The sequence below is a fragment of the Vulpes vulpes genome, chromosome 3 (assembly GCF_048418805.1).
Source record: "Vulpes vulpes isolate BD-2025 chromosome 3, VulVul3, whole genome shotgun sequence".
NCBI lineage: Eukaryota > Metazoa > Chordata > Mammalia > Carnivora > Canidae > Vulpes > Vulpes vulpes.
Window position 1 is genome coordinate 6,035,115 of NC_132782.1, and position 20,333 is coordinate 6,055,447.

The 20,333-nt window shown below is 33.9% G+C and overlaps 1 protein-coding gene across 50 annotated transcripts in view; it reads right to left on the reverse strand.

Annotated features, from left to right (window-relative positions):
• BAZ2B (bromodomain adjacent to zinc finger domain 2B) overlaps positions 1–20,333 on the reverse strand; it is a 290,834-nt gene that overhangs the window by 85,026 nt on the left and 185,475 nt on the right. For 20 of the 50 annotated variants that reach the window (XM_072751660.1, XM_072751659.1, XM_072751656.1 and 17 more), the window contains 7 exons: positions 12,116–12,319; positions 11,430–11,825; positions 8,178–8,784; positions 6,018–6,311; positions 4,745–4,805; positions 3,836–3,944; positions 3,470–3,571 (listed from right to left, as the gene is read on the reverse strand). In XM_072751660.1, coding sequence (XP_072607761.1) covers positions 3,470–3,571; positions 3,836–3,944; positions 4,745–4,805; positions 6,018–6,311; positions 8,178–8,784; positions 11,430–11,825; positions 12,116–12,319 — 1,773 coding nt within the window. The remainder of the gene's footprint in view (positions 1–3,469; positions 3,572–3,835; positions 3,945–4,744; positions 4,806–6,017; positions 6,312–8,177; positions 8,785–11,429; positions 11,826–12,115; positions 12,320–20,333) is intronic. The other 30 variants (XM_072751670.1, XM_072751666.1, XM_072751652.1 and 27 more) reach the window with 6 other exon arrangements.

A 20,333-nucleotide genomic window follows, 5' to 3' on the forward strand; every position in this document is an offset into this window, starting at 1 on the left:
TGAGAGACAGAGAGAAAGAGAGGCAGAGACACAGGCAGAGGGAGAAACAGGCTCCATGCAAGGAACCTGACGTGGGACTCGATCCCGGGACTCCAGGATCACGCCCTGAGCCAAAGGCAGGCACCAAACCGCTGAGCCACCGAGGGATCCCTCTTTCTTATTTTTTAAAAGAAATTAGATTGTTGTCCTTTAGTGATGATTTACTTAAATTTCAAATAAATATAAGCTCTCATACCTCTCATCTTGCTATATTATATGCAAAGTTAGTCAATATTTTCAAATGTTTGCTGTTAATAAATATATATATATGATCTATCTTCAGCTCAGAAATATCTTGACTGAAAAATAACATAAAAATAACCATGGTTCTCTCTCTTTCAAAAAAAAAAAAAAAGATTTTATTTATTTATTCAGAGAGAGAGAGAGGCCGAGACACAGGCACAGGGAAAAGCAGGCTCCATGCAAGGAGCCCGATGTGGGACTCGATCCCAGTACTCCAGGATCATGCCCTGGGCCAAAGGCAGGTGCTAAACCGCTGAGCCACCCAGGGATGCCCAACCATGGTTCTCTACTGCAGACTAGAATTAATTCTTGTAGAAATTACCATTTCCTAAATTTGTAAAATACAGACCTTTGCAATACCACTGTTGAAATTTTTGAAATACCTTGAACAAAATTAGAACTTACAGAACTAATATTGGTTATTCTTGATAATTTTAAGAGATAAAGGAAAAATGTGATGGAGAAAATATATTTTCCAATGCAAATGCTTCATTAGGAAAGTGACTAAGAATAGTAACGAATCTGCAAATACAGCATTTCATTTGCTATCAATCACCCAGAATAGATAAATGACGCTTGGAAAACTGTAGCAGTAATATTTGAAATCATTATGTACAACCTCCATACATTTGGAAAACTGAATGCTTAGCTTTATTAGAAGAGGTAAAAATATTTATTTTTTAATAGGAAATTGTTTTTTGCATTGTATGTAATACAAGCAAATTATAGAAAATGTGAAACTTGCAAGTAGAAAGAAAAAGATGATCCATTGTACCACCAACCATTACATCTATCATTAAAATTTTGATGCATTTCTTCCCAATCCTTCAATATGCAGTTTTGTTTTTCAGTATCTATATAGTCATCATTCCCTTTCCATAATTTGTATAAAGGCAGACATATTATAAACACATACAGGTAATTTCTGCATAGTGACAGTGGCTAGGCCAAACTATATTTTACATCTTCTACAAAATTTAGGGCCAATCAAATGATCACAAATCATAGTTACCCTAACAAAAATATATAATCTTTGTTCATTTTCATATAAAATTATTACATAATTATACACATATCTAATTAACTATATGCTTATACATATTCATCATGCTACATATGGAAATAGGATCTACAATTATATGTACTATATGGATTTCTAATGAGTTAACTGAACTTTTTTGGGATTACTTACCTTTAATTGTTGTTTTCTCAAAATATCCTGAAACGAATCCAACTTACTAATTTTTTTAACTGACAGAAGTACTCTAATATTTTCCCTCAGCAGTCTGCTGAAATGTTGGCCGCTTAACATATTCTGGATTTATTAATTCATCATATTTCCTTGATGAATTGATCTCTCAACAAAGCAATACACATTTGGAAAACACTGATTATGTTTAATAAAAAGTGAATGGATGTCAAAGAACATTTTACTTTGCCTAATGAGGCTTTATAGATTAAGTCTAATTATCACTGATACAAAACTAAAAATCCTTTATGTATTGAACAGCAATTAGCTTTCCTCTCAGAACAAAAATCTACTAAGCTTAAAAATACAAGGATATCTTTGGCATAAATAAGGATTTGATACCATGAGCCAAACAATTAAAAAATGATTAGAATTTTTAAGTAAAATTATTATTGTCTTCTAATATTTTTCGTGATAAGAGACTGATCTAGTATATATATAAGTAGTTAAAATAACAATAAAATTCTGAAAATCTGTTTGGCAGCAGATTTAGTCTAAGTTTAAACATTTTTTTAAGTGTAAAAAATAAAAAGAGAAAACTCCTAGAATATATTTCAGTAAAGAAGCTAAGCCTCAGAGAAATAAATTTTGGTATTCTGAATTACCAGGAAACAAGCAGACCTGGACATAACTTGTTCCTTAAAAAGTCATAGCCAATAATGAAAATAGGTTATATGATGAATGTAAAAGAACACTGTTAGAAACCTTGAGTTCTAGTTATGTCTCTGCTTGGTTGAAACTGTATTCTTAGAAAATTCCCTTACCTTTGAGGTCTCAAAAGAAACCTGTAGAATTAGGAAGGCCTTTTTTTTTATTTATTTCTAGAATTATAAAATTAGCGGGAAAGACAGGATGGAAAAACCTGCTTATTCACACTAGAAATATTACTGGAAAAAATTTATTTCTGTGCATTAGAATGGGCCATAAGGGAGAAAGATTCAATCAAGAAAGAAAATATCAACAACTTCAGTTGGCTGAGCAATTTAACCTTTTGAAACATTTTCATGCAAATGATCTCATTTTAACCTCACCATAATCCTATGAGGCAGAAGTAAAATTATTATTGTCTTTCTTTATTTTGCAGACAAGGAAATTGAGGAAAAATGTGGAATTATTTTGATGTTTCAAATCACAAAACTACTTCATAGGTTAACAAGAATCTAGGTCTCCTCACTCCTTAACTAGGACCTCTTTCAGTGGGGCTGATAAAGGGAATAATAAGCATACACAGCTGAATCCAAGGAAGAAACAAAAGCAAAACCATAAAGAAAACACATAGGAAATAAAATGTCTCTGGTGGATTCTTTGTGCTGATTGGTAAGGTTGTGTACTTAACCCACAGGCAAAAAGGAAGTTGTGGTAATATTTTCTGATATGTATATAATTAACTGAAAAATTAAGTCTCTGTAAAAAGGAGAAATTCCACTCACCTAATATTAAGGGACCTTCCCCCCACCCCAAATTACCTCACTTGTGAAAATGGATCACGTAGCATGGCATAATCAGATGGACAAGATCCTTCCAAAAAACTATGGCATATTTATTCCTTTTTGGACTGACTTCTAACAACATATTTTTTCCTATTCAAATTAATTTACCTTTAAATTAGTTTACCTTTCAGGGAACTAATATTTTCTTATATTTCACGTGAACATGCAGATACTTTACACCTGTATAAACTGTAAAATTGTTGACAAAATTAATAAACAGGAAAATGTTGACTTAAAAAAATTAAAAAAGACAGCTATTAGTTCAAAGCTCCTTGTTACTGGAATATTGTAAATTGAGGCTTTGGTGAGTGTTAACCACAAAATTATATGTATAGCTGTATGAATTAACTAACAAAAGGCAATGCTCTGGAGTGCAGTGAAATTTATTTCATTTAGGTTATGGTACTACTTTCTGGTTTAAAGACTATACTTTTTAAAAAATGGATACCTGCGGTCCATCTCTGGCTTCATAGAAGTCACCCACTCTTATTTTTGCACTGAAGCTGAAATTGTCCCTTGAGATATCCATTATTCCATTTCTGCTGAGATACTGAAAAAATCACATATTTTTCCACTTCAGGTTTTAATAATTACAACCCAGCTTTGATGTAGAGCTTTCTTCAGGACACTAATGATTTGCATATTCTATCAAGGGGCTATGGATTTAGAGAAGATCAATTTAGGTTAAGTACATTAGTCCCATACAAGACAATATTTTGTATCAAGGAACTTTATCTGAGAAAGGAGAGCACCTTTTTTCCATAAACATGCTTAACAGGCACCAAATGTATATTATTTGGTGAAAAGTATGTACCTTTATTACTTCAGGGTATTGCCTAAGTTTCTTTCCACATGGAGCATAATATGCTACTTCTCCTTGAAGGCGCCCTCCAAAGTTTCTTATTCTTGTCTCTCTTTGCCAGCTACACATAACAGAAATGAGGGTTATAACATATTTAGTTTTAGGAAAGCTCTTTATTTTTTTTAAAAAAAACTTAAGAACATACGCTTTTTAGATAACATGAAAAATATAAATAAATATAAATCCCTAATCATACAACTTAGGTACATTTATCACTAAAATTAGTAAGATTTTTAGCTAAGTAATTCCATTAAAAATTAATCAGACTCAAGCTACAAATATCAAACTCTGTTAAATTTCTTAGAAATCATAACTAGTATTACTTTGGGTATTTGGACAAATTCAGTAACATGTGTCAATGTGTATGAATTTTTTACATCTGAGAAGCTAAGTGAAAAGAGTACCATAAACCCGGCTCTCTGCTCCTTCAGGATCATGTACTTGGAGCATAAAACTTCTCATTTCCAATGAAGCCATTTTAGCCAAACTCTGCTCAAGTCCCCCAGTTTTGCCTACAGTGGCTATTACTGTCCTTTCATTCCATCTTCCCCAAAACCTCTCTTACTCCTAATTGTGTCTCTGCCCTGGCCTCTGTCAAAGGATTTTCCCTTGCATTTTTTTCCAATCACAGTCCCACTGGCCTACGTTGAGTCCATCCCAGCTCTGCCACACCTAAACTCTGCCGTTAGCCTTAATTTCAGTTTGCTGATAGATCAACTTCTTTGTCCTTTGCTCTAGCTCTTCTGCTCTAATAAATACTACGCAGTATATTCAATTCTTTTATGAATAGCTAAGAGTGAGAAATCAAACATGCATAAATATGCAGAGGAAAAGCAAAAAGAGAAGTCTTATTTTGCATACCCATATTCCAAAGGAATACGTAGCTCACGCTCATCTGTTACTCTTCTTCTTTTGGAAGTGCCTTCAAGAAAATTCAGCCCGTTAACATAAAGGATTAGTTTATATAGAGGACAATTTTTTGATAGTTTTCAGACTTTTCTTTAAAGAATATATCTTAATGACTTGATTTACTTAAGGTGTTTCTACAACTTGTAGGTTACTTTTAGATGGTTTGCAACAAAACACACTCTACAGAGGATCTTTTTCCGTCTTCTTCAGTCTGCATTACAGAATAACTACCCTTTGTAAATAAAATACAATGGGAGGTAAAAATACATAGCTTTCCTCTCATTTTGTATGTAAAGAAATAGCTAAAGAAGTAGGAGGAAAATTGTAGATAGAGCTTTCAGAAAACCAGGTACAGTTGTTTTCTTTGAGAATATGAGTTTTAAGATGCTGAAAAATTTCAACAGCTGGCTCATACACTTAAAAATAATTTAACTCCTCTGTTCATATAAATCCATAGCCAAAACTATTACTACATCTTTTAACCTAAAGTACAAAGGAATAGGATTATGATTGTACATAAAATTCTTCATAGTCAATGGCCAAGTTTGACAAACGCAAATATGTATATCTTAAATGAGTAGAATATTATACAGGTCTGTGGCAATTGAATGCAAAACTAGACATTTCTAAGAAAAGAGTGAAATAGGTAGAGCAACATGATATTTTACTATACACCTCTAGATTTCCTTAGCTCTTGCAACAGAAATAAAAAGTCCTTTTGGAATATTAATGTAAAAACTTTTTTTTTAATGTAAAAACTTTTAATGAAGACTTCTAGAAGTTTATAAAAGGTCAAATAGAAAAAAAAAAGATGTGGCACATTAATGAAATAATAATGCTTCTCACTAACACAAATGACCTTTGGCAAAGTGTTGGGCAAATATGCAATTGTATCTCAAGTAACCAAGTGAGCTCATTTTTATAAAGTACAAAAAAATCCAACTGTTAGTCAGATCCTAAATTCTAGAAGCATAAACTGAACACAAAAGCAGGAAAATATTCAAAATCAAGAGCTGTCATCAATCAGGTTCTTAAATTGGAAGCACATAATAAAAAATGGCAATGGGTCAGATCCTTTGAAAATCCATGCTGACCTTTCTCAGCCAGCCTCTAATCTGGCTGTAACACCTGATTCCAAAGAGATCATCCCCAGAACACTGTATAAATAAGAATTCTTGCTATGGTTTGACTTGTACTTTACAATAATAAAATAAAGTGTAGGTACCAGAGTGTGGACTTGAAGTAAGTGTGGAAGAAGGTGTGCCAAGAAAAGCAGGTGACTGGGATTCAGAACATAAGGCAGCAGGAGCAGAGCCTGGGGCTTTTGCTATGTGGAGGTTACGAGGTGTTGAGTGAGCTGTGAGACTCATGGAAGGGCTTTTGACAGAGGAAGTTGTTTTATTCAGTTTCATTGAAGTTTTCTCTCCTTCAGTATCACTATCTGATTCATCTTGGTCTTTATCATCATCATCATCTTCTTCTGATCCTTCTGTATCTGATTCTGAATTACTATCTGATTCTGGGAAGTAAAAGAAGCATTTGTATATTATAACTAGATAATCACCAACATTTGCAGTTTGTATCTAAATGGAATAGTTTAGGAATCAGCATCTGTGATTGAACTCAACTGATCAACATTCCTGAAGAGTTCATGTAAAAATTACTATCTTACGAGCTGAGTACAATGTATGCAGACTACAAATTCTCAAAATTCTTAAAAAAAAAAAGTATCTGTTTTACTCAACACTTCAATCATAAAACAGTTCTTCTCACATGACACTATTCACATGCTGAGTTCTGCTGAATGGTTTCAAAATCACTCTTAATTTAATAGAGAACTAAGGTATAGAGGGAATGGAATTGATTAAATTAATAGATTCCAATAGCTTAAGAAGTATATTAGGTTCAGTATGAGGAAAAGAAGTCTGGAACTACCATCATTTTTTCATCTAGGCTTTGAGGTAAAAGAAAACCATTTTCTGAGAAATTTTTGGCTTTTCTGACTGCAGTTTATTCTATTTAGGTACAAGACTTCATCAGGCTTCTTAGGCTTCACAAAAGACCAGGGTACAGAATTATGTGGGATTATTTAATGGTTTAATAAGTTAAGTTTTGGTCTAGAAATATAGTACTATAAATCCAGCTCTTTCTATAGACAGGTAATACCTATTCCTGGATTAAACCTGATAAACACAGACCTAATACTTGGAATGTACCTTAAAGGTTCTCAGAATAACAGCTTTTGTGGAATTGTGTTTTGTGTAGTACCATCTGCCTATGTTGCAATTTGTTATAAAAATTGTCTTTGAGGGGATCCCTGGGTGGCGCAGTGGTTTAGCGCCTGCCTTTGGCCCAGGGCGCGATCCTGGAGACCCGGGATCGAGTCCCACGTTGGGCTCCCGGTGCATGGAGCCTGCTTCTCCCTCTGCCTATGTCTCTGCCTCTCTCTCTCTCACTGTGTGCCTATCATAAATAAATAAAATAAAATAAAAAATTAAAAAAAATTTTCTTTGAAAGTTATTAATAACGATATTCAAACTCAATCATGCAAAATTGTTTACGGGAATCCCAGGAAAAAATATTAACGGAACAAGTTGTTCTTACCATAAGCATTGTTTCTATCTTAGACACTTTAAGTTGTATAACTGATTGTATTTGCTTATTCACATTGGTAGCCAGAAAATTTACCATTGGACTTATGGCTGATCAGTTACAAATTCAAATATTTTTATAATATGTATTTCACCTTTGTATATGTGCTGCTAAAGTGAGCACCTTTGTATATCAAATTTATGCTATCTTATATTTTATGCTTTCAATCTTCTGTGGAACAATGAGGAGAGTTAAAGGGGAAGAAAAATGGAAAGAAGTTTTTTTTAAAAAAAACAAGCAAAACTAGAAAGCAAATAAAAATAAACTCAAAGGTACTCGTTATTAAATAAATTCTGTGTTGCTAATAGATAGTCACAGGGATTTAGGTTTTTGGTACTTTCTAAATGACTGACTATAATTTTACCTTCTTCATTCAAAATATCTACTGACATATTTCAATAAGTAGAAGAGATGAAAAAGAAAGGATAAATGAGTGGTAATGAATTAAATGAAAATTAAGCAAATTTGTGAAGTTATTTCTTCATTCATGCATCATTTATATTCATTTCAAGTTTTTATTTGTTTAATATTAAATGAATAACAAAGCTGAGAGTTTAACTTAGGATTTCCAATCTCAATCACTCTAATACTTTACCAGCTCACTATGGAAAGCACATAGCTGTGTGAAACACAGTGAATGACAATGACTAAGTCTGTGAACTGAGTATCCTTAAAATGTTTTGGTTCACATAGCTTTTAGATAAATACTTTAAATTTAAAAATAAAAAATAACCTGATTGGCTGTCATCAGATTCATCATCTTCATCATCTTCCTCATCTTCTTCCTCGTCATCTTCTTCTTCATCCTCATTTGAATCTTCAGAATCCTTACTACTGGGAATGTCTGAGTCTGTTCCCCTAAACTGTTCCACTAAAGATTTTGCAGGGTGCGGGTGGTGCTGTGTTTTTACTGTGTTTACATTATTGCTAACCACTTTTTCCTTCCCTTGAGTATGCAGTATGGGAGAGGCAGAGGGTATCACAGTTGTCTGATTGCCAGGGGTTCTTCTCCCACTTGTACTCAGATTTACAGGTGAGGAAAAAGGAGTGCTACTTGCAGTAGCAATGTTTTCGTTAATCTTACTCTGCATTTTAGTTTTGGTAGTAAGTGCTAGAGGGGCTTCTTGAATGACACTTTGAATAACTCCGTTTGGTTGATGATTACCTAAAAGTGCATTTGTCAAGAATGGATTAGGGTGGTTGTTTTCTACCGTTTGTTTTGGATGTGCTGGTGAACTAGAGGTTGTTTTTGGATTTGACAAAGCTGCAATAACCTTCTTCAAACTCTTGGATGACTCTTGCTTCTTTAACTGCGCTGGGAATGTCTGTTTATATTGTTCCTGTTGAAATATAAGTTAAAATACAAAACAATGTACCATAAAAACAAAGATTACTTTTATTTGCCTTCCATATCTGACAATGGCTGCTCAGATACAAATTTAAATCATGATACACAAGTGCTTAAAATTAGTGGTAGTGATGACTACAAGCTGGTTGCTGAATCTTGGCTAGACATAATATATTTAAAATTCCATTAGTCTTTCTCCCCTCAAAATACAGGTTTCTTCACTCCCTCCTTTCGTTATTTTTGTTCCTAGTGTCTCAGTAATCTAAATTTGAAACACTAAAAACATCTTTTACTTTTCTTTCTTCCAAGTCAGCCATATCTCTATGTCTTTTGGATTCTTTCATCAAGATATTGCTCAAACTTAAGCCATATACCATCATTTCTCCCAATATATGCTATATGCTGATGCCAATTTCATCTTAATTTAAGCCTTTGCTATGTTAGTTTCCTGGGCAAAAGCCTTAGTGTCTCCTGCTTTTCAAAAAGAAATGACCTTGGTTTAAAAATCCATCTGCTCTTTACTTGTTCTATGATGTTAACAAGTGACTTAGTCTCTTTAAGCTTTAGTTTCTTTACCTCACACAATTTTGCTAAAATTACATAAGATCATGTGTGTAGGAAGTCTAGGTTGGTTACAATTACTAAGCAATTGTTCAATAAGTGACTTTCTAATAGGCAGTCATATAAAATTCTTTAAATAAGAAACATTTAAGAAACTCGTTGAAAAATTAAGAAACCTTTCAAAATGCAAATAACTCCTGATGTGTTCTATAATTTATCTCAAAGTGGAAATAACCCAAACAATGTAATTTTTAGTTTGCCTAATTTACACATGGAGAGTCAATAATGTGATGCCAATAACAATACCTCCTTATGACTGAGCAGTACATTACAAGTTATCATATGAATGGTATTATACCATTGGTCATTCCATTCAGATCAGGGATTCTCAAATCTGGCTACACATTTGGAAGATTTTAATATATGCAATACCTCAGTCTCAACACAAGAGATCCTGATTTAGCTGTCCTGAGGTGTTCTATTTTAAAAATTGTCCAATTAATTCTAATATATATTTAAGCTTGAGAATTACTCACTTAATTCTCAAAACAGCCTGATTTATTCCAGTCTTTTTTACTCTGACCTTGTTCTTAAATTATTTACAGTAAAATAAGGGTTAATGGACAAGAATACTAACTTTTTTAAGAAAGAAAGGCAGCATATCACAGTGTTTAAGAATGAGGATTCTAGTGCTACACTGCCCAGATGTGAACTCCAACTTTATCACTAACTAGCAGTGTGATCCTGGGGGAGTTATTTAAGTTTTTTGAACCTCAATTTGATTGTCTATAAATGGGCATTATAATATTAGTAACACTTACAGTTGCTAGTGTCCAATGAGTAAATGCATGTTCAGTACTTAAAGGAATAGCTGGCAAACTGCAGGAGCTGTACAAGTGTTATCTAATGATGAGGAGGCCTAATGATAATTTTTGTAATCAAAAGATAGGATACTATGTTCAAACACAATATTTTTTTTCTCTACTCTGGATTGGTTCTAGAATAAAAGGCACTGATCATTTAATTACTGGAATTCTACTAGACATATAAATGTGGATTATATAGCAATACAAAATCAATACCAAGACAATAAAGATGAAAAAGATTCTCTGATTAGTGGTTCTGGGTTTGCATTAATAAAAGTTATTCAAAATGTTTTGTATTTCATATAGTTTGTTAAAAATGGCAAAGGAACTCTCTTTCTCTAAATAAATAAATAAATAAATAAATAATAAATAAATAAATAAATAAATAAATAAATAAATAAATAAATCTTAAAAAAATTCTTTAAAAAAATGAGTGTACTGCCTGGGTGACTCAGCAGTTAAGCGACAGACTCTTAGTTTCCACTCAGGTCATTATCTCTTGGGTTGTGAGCTGAGCGAGTCAGGCTCCAAGCCCTGCACTCAGCTGGGAGTCTGAGATTCGCCTCTGCCTCTCCCCCACCACATTCAAGCATGTGCACTTCCTCTCCTAAAATAAATAAATTAATCTTTGAAAAGATTCTTAAAAAATAATAAAAATAGCAAAGGCAAATGATTCTTCATGCAGGATTTTTATGCTTGTAATTGTTATATGACTACAGAGGTAAATTACTCTTTTATTTCTTTAAATGTATATCTTATTCAAATGTATTTCTCCCCTTACTGCTAAAGCATTATACTTCAGGAAAAAAATGACATGATCGTGTTGCCAAGAATATATTAAGCAGATGTATGTGTAAATATAAAATCAGAGAAATCTAGTTCTGATGTGTATATTCTATTCTTGGTAACTAATAAGGTATGAAAATAAGAGAAGAATTTAATTTAAACTTGTGTATTGTAAGACTATATAAAAGCTCTTTTTCTAATACTAAAATTCTTCTATAAATAATTTTTTAAAAGATTTTATTTATTTATTCATCAGAGAGAGAGAGAGAGAGAGAGGCAGAGACACAGGCAGAAGGAGAAGCAGGCTCCAAGCAAGGAGCCTGACATGGGACTTGATCCCAGGTCTCCAGGATCAGGCCCTGGGCCGAAGGCAGAGCTAAACCGCTAAGCCACCCAGGCTGACCCTAAATAATTTTTAACTTACCCGTTTGGATCGCATTTCACTGGTCAAAGGACTAGATTCTTCAGAGGTATTTTTATTCCCTGCTTTAAGTACATCAGGAGAAGGAACTATGAGTTTCATGTAAGTTTCCTTTTTGGCTTGATTTACCAAAGATAAAGGTTTCACATTGGACACCAATCCCGTAGACTGTATTACACTTGTATGTTTGTTCACAGATTCCTCCTTTGCCTGAGAGCTTTGGAAAATAAATGGAAGCTGCTGTGACAAAACCTGAGGCTGCTTCTGCTGGGACTGGAATGATGAGTGAGTCTGGGATTCAGACACAAGAGGTAATGGCTGGTGTATTCTTTTTTCCTGGGCTTTTTCAGTTGCTTTCTGTCCATCTGCTTTTGGGTCTGACATACCATGTAATAGCACCTGTAGAGAAAAATAACAAGGTGACTTCTCAATATCTATTAAAACAAAGAACGTCAAGCAGTTGGAGAGAAAAGGGTACTTTAAAAAGTGCTAATGACAGTTACATAAAGCTCACTAAAAAATATACCAAATGTCCCTTTAAAAATGTTTCTCCATCTCCTTTCTTGTGCAAATGTTAAGAACTAAAGATATGATTACCTTTAAACTTTATAGATTTTGAGAGTCAAGATAAACCAGTTAATTCCTAAGTAGGAAGAATGTGTGGATACTGCCAATGAAACTACTTATACCTGGTTGTTACTTTTATGTTGTGCTTCACTCTCTGAATCAGAATCATCATCTTCACTTTCTTCAATACTTTGATCTTCTTCTTCTTCATCTTCCTCTAGATCATCTGAATCACTACTACTAATGCCTTCACTTGAGGTGTCTGATGATGTACCCGAATCACTATCACTGTTGCTAGAACTTTCCATAGCTTTCTTCCTTGGTTTCTGGGTAAAGACAAGTTTTTAGCAAGACTTTATTTTTTGAAAAATTCAAACTTCAGTAAGAGGTATGCTCTTTTAATTTTCAAGTGATATTTCCATCTAAATATGTCATTTTAGAAAAAAGGGAAGAAAAGTCACATGTTTTAAGGGCAATTATTCAACAAACAGATCCAATTAACTTATCTGAAAGGAATTCTCCAATAAAAAGTACAGGCTTTGTCATGTACAGAACATTAGAAACACTGATATAGTATATATCTTTTCATATGATCTTTTCATGATTGCCATGCTTCAAAATGTATGACAGATTAAAAAGAGCAATTTACAAAATAATTCCAATTATGATAAGGGATACAGACATTGAAGTTCAATATTTAGCTTTAGTCTTCTTTCTTATGTTTAACCAAATATTTACATATAACATGCCAAACACACCTTTCTAGGTGTTGACAACAATGGTATCTAAGACAGAGTCCTTGCCTTCAAGGGACTTAAACTCTAGTGTTGGTAGAGTAGACAAATGACTAATATGAAAGCAAGTAATTCCATATGTTACAAGTACTGGAAAAAAAAAAAAGTGCCAGAGAGAAGAGAAAATAAGTAGCAAAAGACTTAGGGGCTGATTTAGCAAGGAATTTAATTTTTTATATTTCATTCCAGAAAAGACAGATAATATAATAAAGAGAGATATTAATTTCTGGAGCATTTAAGGCTATATAGGAAAAAGAAAATCTAAAATTGGTACAAAGTGATATTACATCACATTAAAAAACTAGTTTTGTGTTTAAAGAACAGACAGTAGTAGGGGTGCCTGGGTGGCTCAGTTGGTTAAGGCTCAGACTCTTGATTTCAGCTCATGTCATGATCTCAGGGTCATGAGATTGAGCCTCGAGCGGGGCTCCGCACTCAGTGGGAAGTCTGCTTGAGGTTCTTTCTCCCTCTTCCCCTCCCCACTCAAATAAATAAATCTTAAAAAAACAAACAAACAAACTCCAGAACAGACAATAGTAGTGGATAAAAAGAAGGAAAAATTATGAGATGATTTATGACTAAACAGCTATATAAACAATGGGAAAGTTAAAATTCTGCCAATGAAACTGAAAAGGAGAAATACTGACATGATAAAGCAGTAAGATTGAGTACAATCCAAAATTACATAAGAACATTTCAGTAGGTTTTGTTGATAAAGAACAAAATAGCAGCAATAAACTACAAAAGCAACGAATTACAAAAGTCATGGCCTTTTTTAAAAAAGAGATTTTATTTATTTATTTATTTTTAATATTTTTTTTTCTTTTTTTTTATTTATTTATTAATAAGAGACACAGAGAGAGAGGCAAAGACATAGGTAGAGGGAGAAGCAGGCTCCCTGTAGGGAGCCTGATGCAGGACTCAATTCCAGGACCCAGGGATCACGACATGAGCCAAAGGCAGATGCTGAACCACTGAGACACCAGGTGCCCCCCAAATTATGGTTTTAATAGAAATACAGCCTGTCATGACTACTGAGTTTGGGGCATGAAAGACAATAATACACTTCTACAAAAAGAAGCCAAGTTGAAGTGAGAGTTCTAGATTGCAAATTAGTACTCTTTCCTTTGTGCTTTCTGAAATTTGATTTAAATGAAATAAAATGCATATGAGTGAAGACAGTCATTCCTGTTGTTATACTCTCCTTACAATGGTACCCTGTGTTAACTGTTCCAAACTAGCAAACGAAATGCCTCCTCCAGAGACACATGCTTCAATAAGTCAACTAACAGTAATCATCATTTCTGGAATTATGTCTCTCTCACAGTAAAGCAGAGTGATGAGAAACTGACTTGGAATAGTGTGGGTATCACAGGATGAAACAGACCAAAGTAGAGATTAAAGGGAAACAATAGTAATAAATAACATTAAGCCTACCATTTATTTGGCAGAGAAAAAGCTCCTTCATTGTAACCAAAATCTATTGTGGGTTTCTAAGCATGTATAGCAAGATTATGAAAATCATAAAATTGTCTAAATAGAAGTTACCACTTTGGGTTTTAATAGAGACTAAGAAAGGAAAAACCTAAAGGAGTTATAGTAATTTACCAGAGAAAAATAAACCCCTATTTTAATGCCCAACTAATTTGTGCAGTTTTTAATTTAAGGGTGGCATGAGAAATGGAGTCTACATGCCTCAAGAGTAGGTCTGGAAGTGTGGATTCTAAAGTTTCAGAGTGTAAAATATTTACTTGCTAAACTTGCCACAACCAGCAGATTCCTGAGTTTCAATTCAAAATAGGACACAGGGATCTACATTAACAGGAACTAAATATGATTTTGGTGCAGATAGTCTTCGCAGACCATACACTGACAGTTTACAGAGTCTTTGGCTTTATTAAGTTAACAAATTTAGTCCCCATTTTAGAAAAAAGAAATAGAAGTGAATAGATACGTCCAGGTATTAATTATAGAAAAATAAAAAAAATCAGTTTCAGTATTACCAATTTTGTCTCCTTAGTCTCTATTAGCTGTACGTATGTGTGTAGTTACTTTGTATTTTACACAACTCAGTAGTAGGTCTCTTTCCTGTCTCTTCTTAGGTTATCACCACCATCCCCCAACCCCATTCCAATCTGGGAAAGCTTTTCAGAACCCTCTCCTTGAACTTTTATCTCACTGTACACTTATTTCTTTCAATAACAAAATAAATACAAAGCCAAGGCTATTATGTACCAGGCACAGTCAGTCACTCGCCTCTCAGGATACAAAGGAATGACAGCAACTCTGCCCTAGTGGTAACAAGGAGAAGAGAATCAACAAACAATATAAATAAGTGTTTTTAGATACATACTCTGACTAAAACAGGACAGTTGGACAGACAGTGTGTGCTGGAGGGTGAAGATTTAGATGCACTTATCAGGTACGATCTTTCTGAGCTGAGACTTAAATGGAGACTGAAAGACACTCATATGAGATAAAACAGTAGAGCCTTCCAGACTAAAGAAAGACCAAAGGCAAAAGCTGTGAAATAAGTTTGGCATGTTCAAAAAATGGACAGGTCAGCTAAATCAGCTACAGCACACGGAACCAGAGAGAGAGAGAGACAGGAAATAAGGCTGGATGGACTAGCAGAGGTCAGATCATACAGGGTCTTGTAGCCTGAGTGGGTTAGGAAACTATGGGAGGGAATGATAACATAGGATATTTTAAAACCATAAAAACTCACTTATGTTTTTAAAAGATTGTTTGGCTGTTGTGGTAACAGTAACTTGTTACTGGTTTATAACTGCAGGAGTGGAACTTACTCAACTTGAACGGTTTTATTTTCTTTTCTCAACAGGCCATATGTGTATTTTAGTCTGTAATATATATTGTTTAATTTAAAATATCTACATTTATTCTAAATATACATGCATTGTATAAAAGGGAATTAGACTTAATCTATTATTTTCAATGCCTACTACTAAGATAGCAATACCCAGGAGGGATTATCGAAATTAGCTGAAGAACATTTTTTCAAACTGCACATGAAAAGGGTTACCTAAGCAATGTTTAAAAAGCTCTTAAGGGATGCTTGGGTAGCTAGGTCAGTTAAGCATCTGACTTGTGATTTCAGCTCAGGTTGTGATCTCATGGGTCGTGGGATCAAGCCCCCTGTCAGGTTCCATGCTCAGTAGGGAGTCTGCTTGAGATTCTCTCTTTCTGCTCTTCCCTCCACTTGCATGCTCTGTCTCTCTCTAAAATAAATAAGTAAATCTTTTAAAAAATAAAATAATAATAATAAAAAGCTTTTAAAGCTGAAAAATACTGCGTAAAAAAGAAAAGTATAAGATTTTCTTCCTTAGTTCCAATTGTCCTTCATCTCCATTTTACTTGACAACCTATGACTACAAATTCATGCCAAACAATGTATTATTCAAAGGTGCTCTTTTTCTGAAATTTTAAGTTCTAATATCCCTTACTTTGATAGGCAGTCTCTCTCTAGTGTAATTTCAACATATGTGTGTATAGAATCCATCTCTTTACATCATTAAAGAGGTGCCTATGTAAGTTTTTTAGTACCTGCTTCATGAAATATTTTTGCTTTAATACCACTGGTTTTTGTTCAGAAATGTCAATGTAGACACCTTATCATAACTAAGAACAGGGTCTGTTTCATATGCATGCTCTAAAGTCTTGCTCAATCAATGCATTGTACAATGTAGAGGCACTGGGGATTTCAGATCTTACTAGATTTTAGCACCACTTCTAAGAGGTACATTCATCCCCAAACAATGTAATACACATTCTTTCAAGTATACATGGAACATTCTCCAGAATAGATCACATTAGGCTACAGAATAAGTCTCAATAAATTCAGAAAGACTGAAATTATATCATGCATCTTTTCCAACCACAACAGTATGGAACTAGAAATCAAAGACAAGAAAAAAATGGGAAAGCACACAATTACATGGAAACTAAATAATGCATCATTAAACAATGAATGGATCAACTAAGAAATCACAGAGGAAATGAAAGAATACATGGAGATAAACGAAAATACAACAATCTCAAATCTTTGAGATGTAGCAAAAGCTATTCAAGTGGAACGTTTATAGCAATACAGGTATACCTAAAGAAAGAAGAAAAATCTCAAATAAACAACTTAACCTTACACCAAAAGGAACTAGAAAAAGAAGAACCAACGAAGCTCAAAGCCAGTAAAAGAATAAAAATAATAAAGATTAGAGCAACTAAAAGAATAATAGATCAATGAAACCAGGAGCTGGTTCTTTGAAAAGATAAATAAAATTGCTAAAACTTTAAGTCAAACTCATCAAGAAAATGAGAGGACTCAAATAAATAAAATCAGAAATGAAGAATGAGAAATAACAACTGGCACCATAGACATACAAAGGATTATAAGAGAATAGTATGAAAAATTATATATCAACAAACTGGACAACCTAGAAATCAATCAATGTGATATATCACATTAATAGGAGAAAGGATAAAAAACATATGATTATCTCAGTAGATTCATAAAAGCATTTGACAAAGTACAACATCCATTCATGATAAAAACCCTCAACAAAGTAGGTTTATAGGGAACATATGTCAATGTAACAAAGGCCATATATGAAAAACTACGGCTAACATCATACTAAATGGTGAGAAAGTGAGAGCTTTTCCTCTAAGATTAAGAACAAGACAAGGATGTCAACTCTCACCACTTTTATTTAACATGATACTGGAAGTCCTAGCCACAATAATTACACAAGAAAAAATACTTAAAAGGCATCCAAATTGGTAAGGAAGAAGTAAAACTTTGACTATTTTCAAATGACATGATACTATATATAAAAAACCCGAAGGACTCCAAAAAACTACTAGAATTAATGAATTCAGCAAAGTTGCAGGATATAAAACTAATCTAGAGAAATCTGTTGCATTTCTATACATTAATAATTAAGTAGCAGAAAGAGAAATTAAGAAAACAATACCATTTACAATTGCACCAAAAATAATAATATACCTAGGAATAGCTCTTAAGGTGAAAGACATGTACAAAACACTGATGAAAGAAATTGAAGATGACACAAACAAATGGAAAGATATTCCATGCTCATGTATTCAAAGAACTGATACTATTAAAATGTTCATACTACCCAAAGCAATCTACAAATGTAGTTCAATCTCTATCAAAATATCAATATTTTTTGATAGAACTAGGACAAATAATACTAAAATTTCTATGGTACCACAAGAAATTCTGAAGAGTCAAACCCAATCCTGAGAAAGAACAAAGCTGGAGGTGTCGTAATCCCAGATTTCAAGATATACGACAAAGCTGTAGTAATCAAAATAGTGTGGTACTGGCATAAAAATAGACGCAAAGATCAAGAGAAAAGAATAATAAACTCACACTTCTAGGGTCAATTGCTCTACAGCAAAGAAGGCAAGAAAAGACAATGAGGAAAAGTCTCCTCAACAAATGGTGCTGGGAAAACAGGACATTTACATGCAGAAGAATGTACACCATGCACAAAAATAACTCAGGATAAATTAAAGACCTAAATATGAGATCTGAAAGCCTAAAATTCCTACAAGGAATTTCTTTGACATCAGCCATAGAATTTTCTAGCTATGTCTCCTCAGGCAAGGGAAACACAAGCAAAATTAAACTATTAGGACGTTACCAGAATAAAAAGCTTTTGCACTGTTAAAGAAACTATCCACAAAACAAAAAAACCAACCTGCTGAATGGGAGAAGATATTTGCTAATGGTATATCGAATAAAGGGTTAATATCCAAAATATTTAAAGAACTTATACAACTCAATACTAAAAAAAAAATAATTTGATTAAAAAATGAATAGAAGACCTGAGTAGACATTTTTCCAAGAAAGACCTACAGATGGCCGATAGTCACATGAAGAGATACTCAACATCATTCATCATCAGGGAAATGAAAATCAAATCCACAATGAATTATTATCACCATACATTGGTTAAAATGGTCAAAATCAAAAACAAAAGAAATAACATGTGTTAATAAGGCTATGTAGAAAAAAACCCTTATGCACTATTGGTGGGAATACAAATTGGTACAGCTACTCTGGAAAATAGTATGAAGATTACTCAAAAAATTAAAATAGAATTACCATATGATTCAGTAATTGTACTAGTGGGCATTTATCCAAAGAAAATGAAAACACGAATTCAACAAGGTTTATACACCTTCTGTTTACTGCAACATTATTTATAATAACCAAGATATGGAAGCAACTCACATGCTCAACAAGAGATGAATGGATAAAGAAGATGTGACATAAAAAAGAGATTTTGCCACTTGCAACAACATGAGTGGACTAGAGGGTATCACACTAAGTGAAATTAGTCAGAGACAGACAAATACCATATGATTTCAATCATATGTAGAATTTGAGAAACAAAACAAATGAGCAATAAGAAAACCAGCTCTTAAATACAGAGAACAAACTGGTGGCTGCCACAGGGTAGGTGAGTGGGGAAAAGGTGAAATCGATAAAGGGCATCAAGAGTACCTTCATCTTGATGAGCACTGAGTAATGTACTGAATTGCTGAACTGTTACATTGTACATCTGAAACTAATATAACACTCTATGTTCAATATACTTGAATAAAAGAAGAGAAAAAGAACACTCCTTTTTTTTTAAAGGTTTTATTTATATATTTGAATGAGAGAGAGCAGAGTGAGAGAGAGAGAATACAAGGGCAGGGGGGAGGGAAGAAAGGAGGAACAGGCTCCCTGCTGAGGTCCCTGGGATCATGAGCGAGCTGAAGGGAGATGCTTAAATCAACTGAGCCACCCAGAGGCCTCAAAAGCACTTCTTAAAAAAAATAAAGTGAAAAGAGCTTTACTATATATTTTCCAGTTAAAAAGACTAGTTTTATAAAAGTTAACAAAAATTACTGCTAATAAGGCTATGGAAATAAGCAATGGGTAGTGTTTTAGTCAGTGTCTGGCTGTGGAGAAGCCGGAAGCAGTGCGGATATAGCCTTATAGAGCTCATACTAATGGGAATGCCAGTGAAATAAATCATAAGGAAGAAGAATAAGGACAGTTAAAGAACAACAGGTGGAGAATATGACCCTGGAACCTGTGTCCCTGGAAGGAAACAACAAAGAATCTTTTTTTTTTTTTAAGATTTATTTATTTGAGACAGAGAGGGAGTACTCAAATGAGTGGGGGGAGGGGCAGAGGGAGAGAGAATCTCAAGCAGACTCGACACTGAGCATTGAGCATAACATGGGGCTCAATCTCATGACCCTGAGATCATGACCGGAGCAGGAATCAAGAGTTGAACACCTAGCAGACTGAGCCACCCTGGAGCCCTGGAAACAACCAAGAGTCTTTCATCACATTTGCTCAGTGAGTGATTTGAAGTGCTCAGAGGGGTGACTTGAAAAGGAGAGAAAATGTTTGTTTGGGCCCAAGCACAGTCCTGTTGAGTTTTTGTGATGGATACCATTAAGCTTCTTGGCTTCACTACATGACCTTTCCCTAGACTTTCATATG